General features: G+C 44.5%; 1 protein-coding gene across 1 annotated transcript in view; it reads right to left on the bottom strand.

The window, feature by feature from the left end:
• The window catches only part of LOC119395959 (calcyclin-binding protein), a 7,526-nt gene extending 1,507 nt beyond the window's left edge, over window positions 1-6,019 (bottom strand). Inside the window, exons 1-5 of the mRNA XM_037662989.1 lie at window positions 5,873-6,019; window positions 4,460-4,676; window positions 3,835-3,931; window positions 2,947-3,046; window positions 9-103 (exon numbers count right to left, since the gene is read on the bottom strand). Of these exons, the coding sequence (XP_037518917.1) occupies window positions 9-103; window positions 2,947-3,046; window positions 3,835-3,931; window positions 4,460-4,676; window positions 5,873-5,890 (527 nt within the window). The 5' untranslated portion in view covers window positions 5,891-6,019. The remainder of the gene's footprint in view (window positions 1-8; window positions 104-2,946; window positions 3,047-3,834; window positions 3,932-4,459; window positions 4,677-5,872) is intronic.
• Window positions 6,020-13,072: the final 7,053 nt, after the last annotated feature.

Below are 13,072 nucleotides of genomic sequence, written 5' to 3' on the forward strand. Positions count from 1 at the left end.
CAACTTACTTAGGTTCCTTAGCCTTTTTATCGAGTCCGCTGATGTCGGACCACTTGTCGGAAGACGTCTTTCGTAGGAACACGGCTACCATGTCGGTCTTCACCTGCACAAGGAAGCAGCATTCTTATGAACGCAATACATATTACTGCTATGACATTACATGATGAGTAATCATTTACAACATGCACTGAATGCACCGCAAACCTGCCCAGGCTTTTGAGTGAACACATGAGCAGGGCAACTGCAATACCAGTGGGCACGAACTCTACACTACTCTGTGCAGTTCTTCTATCAGCCTCCATACTTGAAAACAACCATAGACGGCAGACCCAACAGCCATGTGGAGAGGCATGGCTACAAGCGTTCACACCTCTGCAATGCTTGCGCTGCCACCCAGTACAGAATTAATGACCCGTTTTACTTTTTTTTTTGCGTCTGGCATAATCCCAGCAGCTTGTTTGATCCCTGTGATACATACCGTATTTAGTTGAATGTAACGAGAAATTTTTTCCACATTTTTACTACCTGGAGTCGACCCTCGCGCTACAATACAATACCAAAACTACTATTTTTTCTTCCTGAAAGCAATAAAAAGTCGCTCCTCGCATTACAATGTAGTAAATACGGTATGTGCCGCCTTATTATCAACATATGATCAGATAAGATTTCTGCTTTGCATCACATGCATAGCTCCAGTTTCAAACATTAAAAAAAAAAAAGAACATTGATTTTCCGCTGTTTATAATGACAGTGAGATCTAACAAACATCTAACAAAGAGAAACGGTGGTGAACACAGTTCAACAAGGTGACAATTTCAAAAGTGTACCTTGCAGTTGAGCACGTTTGCCGACAGCGTCAGTGCACAAGTTGCTAATCAGAAGTCTGCATACATCGCGAGTTTTATCAGACCAACCTTTACTATTAATGCCAATTTCTGCTGTTTTCCGATGTGCCCATATATGCAAGGCGGGTGAAACAGAGAGACGAAACAGAACTTCTGAGTGATGCCATCATGGTGCCACTTGGCGTTGAGAAAGACGAGACGGCTTTGCGAACTTCGGTATTTGTGCACAATTCTCAGTTCACTTCTTGTCGTTTCCACTTACTATGCCACTTTTTCGTTTTCAGCTGAATTGTTCTTAAAGGGGTACCGACGCCTTTTTTCGAAGGCGAGTTTACTCTGCCATACAAATCTCCTATATGCAGGGACGGCTCTGAGAAAGTGTGAAGCTCAGCAAATGTTGATGAGGTATTTTATTTTGATATTAAAGTCAATTTTTCCATGGAGCACCTACCGACATCGGCACTAGCTTGACATCAGGCTACAGTACTAATTCTGGTGACTTCACGCAACAGTCTGGCTCGGCACTAGCTTGACATCAGGCTACAGTACTAATTCTGGTGACTTCACGCAACAGTCTGGCTAGTTGTGATGACGTCAGGTACCAAAACTTTCAAGATGGCCGCTTGTGCATCACCAAAACATTCAAAATGGCCGCTTGTGCGTCGCCAACGGAGCCACGGTGCGAAGCGGCCGTGGAAACGTCACTATATATTGCACGAGCACGTGAGCTCACACCGTGTTGTGACGTCGGGGTACAGTAGGAACCGAAAGTAGCTTTTAAAAACATACTTTAATTACTTTTTCAGGGAGCACTCGCGCTTAGCACTTTAATTACTTTTTCAGGGAGCACTCGCGCTTAGCACTGCCTTTTCTAGGCTCTTGAGGGCTTGGCCTTTTATTTGACGCAGAAAAACGACAACTGAGAATTTTCGTCAGTACCCCTTTAATACAGCATTGATTAGGCATTGGAGATGGCAAAACTTTGGTCTGCTTTGCTAAACTAGTAGTTTTTCATTTGCATTTTTTGTGACTCCCTTGTAAGAGCTGGGCTTTCCAAGATTTCGGCAGTCCCTAGCGAATGCATGCATTTATTAAAGTAAAAGTTCATTCAGATATCACGGGATCAGAAAATATGTCTGAATTAACCGAATGCTGAGTAATCGAGAGCATTATGAAAACAAACATCTACTACATCAATGCACTTTTATTTTCTGAATGAATATGCAAATCCAGTTCTTACGGAGGCATGCGCGGTGCGGAGTGGAAACAAAACCATGTTTGCTAGTGACGTGTCCGTAAGATCTTAAGGCACACGGGGCCCATGCGTGCTGTATCATGAGGAAACTACTCTTTGCTGCAGCCACTGCAGACTAAACTGTAGCTCCTATCGAAGTGATCATAGGTAACGTCTGTGCAATTCATGTGTCCCGAGCCAAAACGAAACGAGTTAGCCGCAGCCACTGTGGATGAACCCTTAGTCGCAAACAACGCGATCTTGGATGGCGACCACACTCTTCTGAAGGCCCGTGACCACCAATGTGCCGGTAACGGGTGGTAACTGCAGATGGGCGTGAAGCATCCTGGCTTTCTCGTTGGTACCATATGGTCCAGGGTGTTCACAATGAGGGCTGCGCCATGCCTCCTTTCGGTTGGACGCTAACACCATTTTTCGCTTTTTTGTGTTGCACGTTTCTGGTCTTTCGCAGTCGGTGTATTTTGATAATCACTCCACTTAACGGAGGTGCAGTCACATATATCCAAATTGACAACATTTTTATGCCATTCAATAATGCATAGGCTTGCCGGGACCACGGAACAAGCCTGAATTATCTGTTCTTTTTTTTTTTAGTTAGTGAGGGTTGAATTAACGATATTTTACTGTACAAAAGTAGGACTTGTTAGGCTTGATTCTTTGGTTATAGTCACAGCAGCTATCACGAGAACTCGAGCCTGCAATATTTCTTATTCTTACAATTTATCCCAAACTTTCTTATCCAATAATTGAACACACCCTCAAATTCGAGTTATTCTTTTTCGGGGAAGAAAGTGCTTGCATTGCACGAGTACAATACCACCATCACTGTGGCAACTCCTTACTCACCTTGTGGTAGCTGGAGTCTGGGACAATGTCGTTCATGAGGGTGGTGATCAGCAGCTGATGATTTCGGCCGGCCAGCCCATTGACCTCTAGTTCTAACCGCCTGTGGACACAAGACTCGTATGATCATTACCATACACTACTGTCAGATGTACAGTGCAATAGCATTATTGCATACTGGAAGCTGACAATGGACTTGCGCTAAACACTTTGTAAGCTTGTCACTCGCTGCATGACAGCCTGCTTCAGCTGCAGCGCATCTCGGACCTGGCTGGCTTATTCTTTGCCTGATTAGAGCATATGATCACGAAATCTGTTTAGAGGCACTCCTTAAGTGGGACCTCCCGTAACTATCATCTTTGGCTACACTTTTGCCACAAACTACAATATCTTAAGAGCGGCAGGGACGGAAGTGGTGGCAGCAGTAGCCACCTCCGCCGAAAAAAAAACATGAAAACCATCATGATGAGGCATGTGGTAGTGGCAAACCTCAGATTAATTTTGTCTGACCACCAAGGGTTCCCTAACGTGTACCTAAATCAATGAAATGAGTGTTCTCGCATTACCCAACATCACTAAAGTGCAGTCGTCACGGCCAGAATCGACCCCTTGACCTCACGCTCGGCAATGCAATGGCTCAGCCAGGAAACTACCGCAGCGTATATAAAGCACTTTGCCCAGTCATTTTCTGCATACATTTTTTTTTCTCTGCCTCAGGTTCTCACAATACACGTCACATACACCTAGGTAATAAATGAAAGAGGAGGGACTGATCGAGGGCTTGTTTCTTGGTTAGACACAACTTGATGAAACGAAGAGACAAGGGAGCTAAAGTAACTTCCTTAGCCTTCATTAGGTCACACCTAGTGAAGCAAGAGAGAGTTCACTCACCGTGTGCCGAATGCAGACTTGACGCTCTCAGCGGGCAGTTCGTGCACTCCAGGCAGCGTTACATACAGCTTCACAAATTTGTCCGACTGGTCCCACGCTGTAAAGCATTGAGCAAAACATAAGCTGTTGGTTCAGAATGAAACGTGAACAGGTTTACATGTTGACAATGTTTCAGGGTTAGGGATAGACATGCTGTAAGTTCACCACCATTGACACGTATGGATGAACGCCAATGAACATCAGACATTTTCAGGAGACCGCAGATGGTCTGCTCAGCTCAAACAGGTGCATCCTATCTACAGTTGCTCAACGGGAACGCTAGAGCGTGTCAGCCCAACACTCGTACTGGCAGCAGACATGTCATTATGAAGATGCTCAAGTGTGTGTGACAAGGCTTCTGTATCTTTATATATATATTTTTTTTACAGATAAGCTGACAGTGTGTCAGTGGGGTGCATGGATGACACACTCGTCAGAAAAGCAAAATTAGTACAGGTCTCTGAAGCCACCTAAATGCGCGAAATGTGAGCAGAGCTGAACATAAGCAACGCTGTGTTAAAAGTGTCAATCGTTTTTCGGATGCAAGTATGCCTCCTAGTGAAGCAGATTATGCGTGCTGGCCTACCGTAATTGGTAATCTTCGTTGTAAAAGGGGTGTTTCGCGACTGCTGCGATGCGCTGTGCTTGGCCTCTGCACCGGGGGCTGCGGCAGGGCCTTGCCGCTCCCGCTCGCGGATCAGCTCAGTCTCGAGTTTGCGAACCTCGATGGACATAATCTGCTGCACCCGAGTGCGTTGTGCACTTGCCTCAAGGGCACGCAACTCTGCGATGTCCTGCTCCAACTGCAAGCAAAATGAAGTAGGTTAGTGTTGTTGACTCTAGACAACAGTCACGAAACGCTACGATGCAAAATTCCCATGTATAACAATGGCTGTAGGTGCCGGCAATTTTCATTTATTTGTCGAATACTGCGCACACATGGTCCAAGCGGCAAGGGCAACAAATGGTAGATACAGTGTGAATAACCTTGGCAAAACGCAACACAGAAATGTTAATACAAGGTTAGGATGTGCATTAAATTATTGAATTTTGATTCAGTTTCAGTTACAGTACGTGACAAAAAAACACATACATGTTTGTTCTTGTGAAGTAAAGTGCTAATGCATCATGTATACAGTGGCATGTTCAGGTTAATAAAGACAATAGACATACATAAAGGTCTAAGGATAAATTGTTAGTGTAATTTTTTCGATGCGTGCATTGTATCTGTAAATGGAGCAGATTACGAAGGGAACAAATGTTCACGTAAAAGTCACCCGCAGGAGATGTATTACTGCAGCAATGATTGAACGAAGGAACGGGAATTTCAAGGGCTTGTTTTTCTTTGCTAGACACAACATTAATAAGAACTAACTTTAATTAGAACGAACTGTTAGTTCTAATTAATGCAGCAATGGTGTCACACGTGGAGGTTTGTACTGCTGTAATGTAACAATGACACGAAGCCGACGTACAGCCAATCGAAAGGACTAGATTCACTGAGCTAAGAATTTGGAGACTAACTACAAGGCTTTTCAAGTGCACCTACACGGAAATGAGCGATTCTGCAGTAGCAACTGATATTCGCGTGTAACACTAACAGCGGGCGTAACCTGCTCAGAGATTGAGAAATTATGTGGCAGCATAAAACGTTACATCGTATTCTTTGTATGCGATTAAACTTCAGCCTAATGGCGCAATATACAATGTAATTGTTAATGCGTGCAGGTTCGTCACCGTGACATAACCTCTCCAACGGTCCAGCGCGCCACGTTATGTAAAGTGTGTTGCGAGGCACAAAATATGCCCTGCAACAAACAGCTGTTATTTCGGGACCTTTGCGCGCGAGCCATACAAACTGCGATGAAGCGCGCGCGAGCGCTCACGTTTTCCACACATGCATTCATTGCGGCCCTTGTAAACATTCACTCGTTGTAAACGAAACGACACAAGCGATCGCCGAGTTGAGGAGGCAGTGGAAATGACTATAACCACTTACCTCGTCGATTTTTGGCATGTTGATTGTAATACACAACAGGAAGTTCCTAATACAGCGATACCGAAATCAGCTCGATCACGCCGTCACGATTTTTATTCACTCCGTAGAAAGTACTAGAATCTGCTAGAATGCGCTGCGCACTCGTTTAGTTTCTATGCCGTCCTAGAGGACGCAAGTGAGCAGCTGTTAATCCGTTCTTTTTTTTTTTTTCAGTGACATTTAGCAAGATTTGTGCCGCATTTTACTACGTAGTGGTTCCATTTTGAGCACACACTACTGTTGATAACAATATATTAATACCTGTGTATTTTACATCACATACTTCTCCACACCAAGGCTACGTTTTGCGACTCTCAAGGAGCAGGGTGGCATTGAAGAGAAGAAAAAGTAATTATAATCACTCCTTTGCGCTATATCATGGCTTGCTTGTGCTAATAACAGGTCATAGTACCTCAACCCACGTTTTTCTACGAACGTTGCTCAGAACTTGTGCCCCTTCAATTGACCAACAGCGGCAGCGGCATTGCGGCCAGCAGGACGCTTAAAGCGCTTGATTTAAACTGCTTAGCTTTCGAGCGCTGCCACGATAGAAGAGCGAGGAAGAGAGAGTGAAAAATATACAAAGAAAGAAAGAAACAGAGAAAAGAAAGAGATAGAAAAAATAACAAAGAGAAACAAGGCAGGCCGCCCAACTCCGCTGTTTCTTCTGACTTGGCACGACTAGTGCGAAGCTGCCTCGATTTCTGGCTCGACAATTAGAAATAATCGTGTGAAAGTCCTGCTGCAGGCCGGGTTCCGCATCTAAACTTTTCTTTAACCCTTTGAGGGTCGAATTTTTTCGCGAAATTCAGTCCAAAAATGTGTAATTTTTTTATTGCTGAAATAGATTCTTCAGACGATTCTATTTAAGAAAAAAATTGTCTAAAATTCTTTTTCGTGACCGTAAATTAACAAAAAAAGTCATTTTTGTTGTTACATACACATGATTTATTCGGAGTAAAATCAAGCAAAATTCTAAAAAAAACGTAACAGTCTTTTATAAATAAAAATTGTGCGTTGCATTAAACATAGCTGACAGACATACAAAAACAAGCGCACCAGAGTACTTTTCCGGTTAAAAATGTTCGTGCTCTAACACTAAAATCTTTTCAGCGTATGATAGTCTTTGAAGCATGGCTCGCCGCGCACGCTTTTCAGATGTCGCTCCTTGATTGTCATCGGAGTCTGAACTCGTAAAAAAATTCTCGTCTGACAAAACTGAAATCGATTGAATCAGATTCTGATTCGGCACTTGGGAAATTGTCCGCATCGGAAGAATCGCTGCTCGAATCATTGGCTGCAGAGCAACTGGCGCGCGCTTCCATAGCGTAAGCGAACTGCGTCAGCGAGCGCGCGGAAGAAAACTATGGTTGTGCGCCCGTCCGGAAAGCAAAACGAGTGAAAAAGCTACAGTAATCCTTCGTCTTATCGCCAACAAGATGTAGTTAGTTTTTCCGAGACCCCAAAACAGGAAACGCAATCACGGCGGCGTCGTTTGTGTAATTTAGCGCCGCACGGAAACAGATGTAATCGCGTCCCGGCAGCAATAAACGAGAGAGTAACAAGAGGTCACCCTTTGAGAGATTAGAAACCAAACAGCCACCGGCTTCGCGGGCGCAAGAAGCGAAAACCACCCGAAGGACGAAACTGAAACCAGCCGGACCGCGTGCACGCGTTCTGATGCGCAAATGAAAGCCGCCGCGCCGCATTGGAAAGCAAAAAGGAAAAAAGACGGAGAGACATCGGCGCATTAAAAAAATTCCACGTATTCCCGAAGTGTGGCAGCATATTCCAAGCAAGAGAAATGATCGAAGAAGGCGCACGTTTTAAAAAATAAACGCTATGCCGTACATGTACGACGAAAACCCTTTGGCACCAGGAAGCTTCTGCCGTACATGCACGACAAAAACCCTTTGGCACTAGGAAGCTTCTGCCGTACATGTACGGCGAAAACCTTCAATTGGTTAAAGATTAGGTTTCGTTCATCACAACTTTCATCTACCTCAAACCACGATATATACTCCAATATGGGGCTGCGGTCACGTCACCCTCGCTGCTTCCCTCTCCAGAAACGTGCAGCACCTCTAACGCACACATCGTTCTTGGCGCTAGTGTTGCGAAGAAAAATCCGTGCACTGTCACATTTCAGTTTACAAAGGCGAAATGTCATCCACGCATACCTGCATTAAAAAAAAGTGCTGAACAAACATGATTACCATACTTTATAAAGTATGGTAATCATGGTACGGTAAAAAATTACACCATCTCCCGCTAAAGGGGACCATGAGGCGATGCGAAGCCGGAGCACTTGCACGATCGCGTTCCGTTGGCGTTCGTTGGGCATGCTACCTACCTCGCGTCGTAGAACGCGAAGAGATCTTCCATCTAGCCTGGCCGTTAATTCTCACAGGGCGAGCGGGGAACGCGGTCGACAGGCGGGCGAAAGGGGGGCAGCGTAGGAGAGGAGAGAGAAGGGGAGGGGACGCGCATGCGCTCGAGCTCATCGCGGCGTTGTGCAGGAGAGAGTTTCGGCATGTGTATCCCGCGTTTCAGAGGAAGAGTGGAAAGGAAGAGTGGAATACAGCGACCTTCAGGTCAGCAGTGGAACACCATTACCACTAGAGCTCACCATGGCGTGACACAATGTACGGTTTCCTTTGCTTTGCTTTGCTTTGCAATATTTGTCATTATAATTCCTTGGCGCTGCTGTTCACGAGCTTTGTCCCAGTGCTCTAAGGAAAGAATAGAGGCTTGTAAGGTAAATGTGGCTGAAAATTTTCACCGACGATTACGATGCTGCCTAATGCGAATTCTGAGCGCAGCTTCGTGTTGGGGCAACGCCAACTGTGTTTGAAGTTATGGCTGTCCGCAGTTGCAGCAATGCAACATTCGTTACATATTGCCACAGAAACTGCCGGCGTTCGGGTGCTATGCAAACTAGAGTTACTGTATATGCTACCTTTAGGTAGCAGAGTTGCGCATTTGTCTTCCAAACGCCGCTAGCAACCATGCATTGCGGAGAAGCTGACGCTTGGGCCAATTTTTGCGTTTCTCTACGCCGCCGCTGCAGCGAATCAGATTGACACAGGTCGGTAGTAAAATTTATTGAGGTGCATACGAATCTTGAGCATACTTTTACAAAGGCAAGACTGCGGGACCGCGAGTCCAAGCCTCACAGCCGCATCGTGCGCGCTTGGAGAGCGCGGAGACAGTCGATGCTCCGGAGCAATGAGTTTACGGCAAGCTTTCAGTGTTTGCGCGACAATGACGAAGTTGCGCCTCATCATCTCCGCATTTTCGAGCCAACCTCTCAGGAACGGCCCATCGCTGATGATGCCTTCAATGCTCTCTTCAAACTGCGGACGGCGGCTTTTGCCGATTTCAAACCTTGAGGAATCGGCAGCCCCAACATAGTAAGGAGCCGGAATGCAAAGGAGTGACAATTCTGTGAGGTAACATCGTATCTTCGGGGACGACACAGCATGTCACTGCTGAGCACGTCTTCGACTTTCTTTGGGCTCATCAGGAACACTCCAACAGCCACCTGTAATATGAAAAAAATACACATGTTTATTTGAAAAATAAATTAACCGACACTTTCATTCCGTATACGCCTCGAAAGATACCACTGTTGTCAGAGATGTTGAAGCGAATGCTTTCATGCGGGACCTCGTTGTGCGCCAGTAAGGTGTTTTAACTTGCTTTTTAACCTCGACGTTAACAGAGCTCGCGGCGCCGATAATATTCCGACAGTCTTCTTGCGACGTTACGCGGAATAGATTTCGTATTACTTGTTCCTCCCTTTCACGCGTTTGTAGCATACTGCTCCCTCCCGTAAGACAGAAAGGGGATCTTACCATTACCATATGCAGTAATTAAATTACAATACTGCGCCAAACACACGGCACAAAGGAAGAAGTGACACACGCGGCGCTGACCTTGAATGGAAACCTACCGACTCTCTCAATCTGCCTGTCTTCTTATATACAACTCAGCTGATCGTTTATGTGTATCCTGTTGCCGCCCAATGTCCTTGACCTCAACACGCTTCAAAATACTAAAACAATTCATATGTCGAAACTAAATGACGCAGATTGAGACGTGTGGCGAATGTAGTGCAAACTGAGGAAACAGCGATGCTGATTGGCTTCCCCTCCACCTTTCCCTCCTCCTTCTTTCTTTCTTTCTCTCTCTCTCGCTATATATATATATATATATATATATATATATATATATATATATATATATATATATATATATATATATATATAAAGAGAGAGAGAGAGAAAGAAACAAAGAAACAGAAAGAGGGACGGTGCGTACAGCATCCCAAGAAGCACGCTAAGTGTGATACCGAAAAACAACACCTTCATAAAAGCCAAAGAAGACTGGATGCTTCCGGCGCCCGGCCAGTATACGTACGGCTGCGTATGAAGAGTTTGAAGTGCTATTTACATCGATACCGTATTTTTTTGCGTATATCTCGCCCCTGCATGTTACCGCGCATCGCCAACTGCAAACTGAAAAATACAAAATTGAAAATATCCTGGTGTTTCCGTGAAGACACGTTTTTAAGATTATCGTGAAGCAGTGCCATGAAGACCACTTACCCACCGAAATTTGAATCAAAACTGCAGTAATTTCGTTAAAAATTGCCTATCGAATTACCCGATACATCGAACAAAATTCACTTTTGAGGGTTCGACTGTATAGCCGCTTTAAAGCATAAAGAAGGCCAAAGTTCGTGCATTCCTAACCGAATATTTTTATGGCTGAACATAGTGTCATCTCTCTGTGTGCTGTTAAAAAAAATAAAAGCTTTATGCTTAAAGATTTATGGTTAAGCATTCATCTTTGCTTTTCAAGTTCTCATTTTATGGCAGCTGGTACAGTCGAACCCTGATATATCGAACTCGCAAAAAATCGGGAATTGGTTGGATATATCGAATGACTTGACATACAATTTTTAAAGAACTTATCGTATTTCCGGAGCGAATTTCGCTGCGCTACTTGGCTTCACGACAACGCTTCACTATTATGCAAAAAATTAACAATAAAAATGGACGGTATTACGGCGCTACGGAGGGAGGAATCTTTTTTATTTATTTTTTTCAAAGTTTTGTAGTTGGGCTGGGTGCTATATGCAGGGGCGGGCTATATGCGAGAAGATACGGTGTAAACGTAAAGTGCGCTTTAAGATAATATCCAACTACGCCGCTCTGCGTACTACTCAGGTCTCTTGTCTGCGTTGAATTAATTTAAGCCCTTCTCTCAATATCGAACTCAACAAGCACTTTACTACGCTTTCTTTCGCAGCAACATAATCTATTGCATTTCATCATGGGGAAACACGTATGCCACTCATTTATCAGCCATCCAACATCTTCAAAACCAAGCATTGAGGATAATAACGTTCAGTAGCTTCATGTCCAATGCATCATCCTTACTCTGTTCACATGGAATTTTATCAGTTCAGAAGCTGGCCAAATATTTTCTCGGCATTCTTATCTACAAATATGTGAATGGAAAACTTCCCATTCCTTTACTAAACTCAAGTCAGTTTCCTCAGGCGTCATCTACTCGTTTTGCAAAGGCTAATAACTTCCTTTTACCCAAACCCAGGACTAATTATGGCAAACTTACCATAAAATTTTCGTCTGTATCCTTGTGGAATTCTTTACCTTTGGAGATCAAAAATAGATGCCTCGAAATGTTTAAAAAAGGCTTGCGTTCGCACTTATTAAATTCATAGTGCTTAATATTATACAGAGTATGTTATAGCATGCTTTTGGGATGCTGTACGCAGCGGTGACGTCACAATTCCTTTGCCCCATGTTCCACTGCGTTGAAGATCGCCACCTTTGCGGAGAACAGCAGGTTCCTCAGCTTCACAGCAGCTATATCACGTAACAAAGGGAGCGTACAATAGCGCGGAAGCGAATGGCGAGGAATCGTGCGGGAAAGCACGAGATGGCAAGCGGTTTTTTACTCGCTCCGCTTGGCGCCCTCCTAGTCACACAGCTCGCGTTCACAAACGCATACGGGACGGCCCGCTTCCGCAAATAAAAGTCAACTCTTGTGAGAGCAAGCGAACTTTTTCGGGCGCCTTGCGCTGCCCGCTGTTCGATATGCGAAGTGTTCTAGCTATTTTTGTTCAATGTAACAGCAGATTTTTCTATGCGTGCACGTTAAAGGGACACTAAAGAGAAACAATGAATTGGTTTAGATTGATAAAGTGTGCTCGGAGAACTCTTGTGTAGTTTATTTCACCACCATAGGTTTATTATTACAGGAGAAAACCAAATTCAAAGTCTCATTTTTAAATTTCGCGCCGAACTTTGTAATTCGTGACGTAAAAGGTTTCAAAGAGCATTTAATGTATTTTGGCACCACTGGCTCGGCAAAATTTCCAGAGACTCGTTATGTCAAGTCGCTGGACCCTTCAGAGGACAATGTACTTCGATTTAACCGATTAGGAACTACGTAGGCCCAAGCATGCGCCGCCAAAAATATGTGACGTCACGGCAAATGGTGCGGGAATGCCAAGGTGCCGTCGCCACCTGTATCTTCTTTTTGCGCGTTTTCTCGCTTATTAAGCGTCTTCTCGCAGCAAGCGTGGTGTTTTTGGTATCGTGGAAGACTACTTTACTAATGCGAGAAAAATCGTTTTACTCTTTAGTGTCCCTTTAAAGCATTCTCGTGTTCGAAAATAGTTCGACGTAAAGGATAAGTTGATTTACTGGAGGTTCTATGTAATCGGATTTGACTACTACATTGGCATCGACTGGCATAATGTGTTTTCAATGTGAAGCAGTGCTTACGGACTGCCGGACCCGTCCATACTCGATCTTGCTGTTCGATGTGGAGACGTTGCAAATGAGATAGCCCTCCTCAGTGTGGATCCCCTCAGCAATTCTGATCTTTCCACAGGGATACCAAAACCAGGTCGCCCAGTGCTTGCTTGAGGTCTCATGAATGCATCCGCTGCAAGACCGGAGCACGCTGGCTCCCAGCCGCATCACAGAATTCTGTACATTGGTCAGGACGACCTCCACGCATATGCTGATCCTGCAAGATTAATTGCACATATACCGGAGATATCGGCGCCGCAATCGTGGGAACCTATAAACAAAAACCCTTGTCAGCTTAGAAATACTTAAA

Source organism: Rhipicephalus sanguineus, chromosome 6 (genome assembly GCF_013339695.2).
Source record: "Rhipicephalus sanguineus isolate Rsan-2018 chromosome 6, BIME_Rsan_1.4, whole genome shotgun sequence".
Taxonomy (NCBI): Eukaryota; Metazoa; Arthropoda; class Arachnida; order Ixodida; family Ixodidae; genus Rhipicephalus; species Rhipicephalus sanguineus.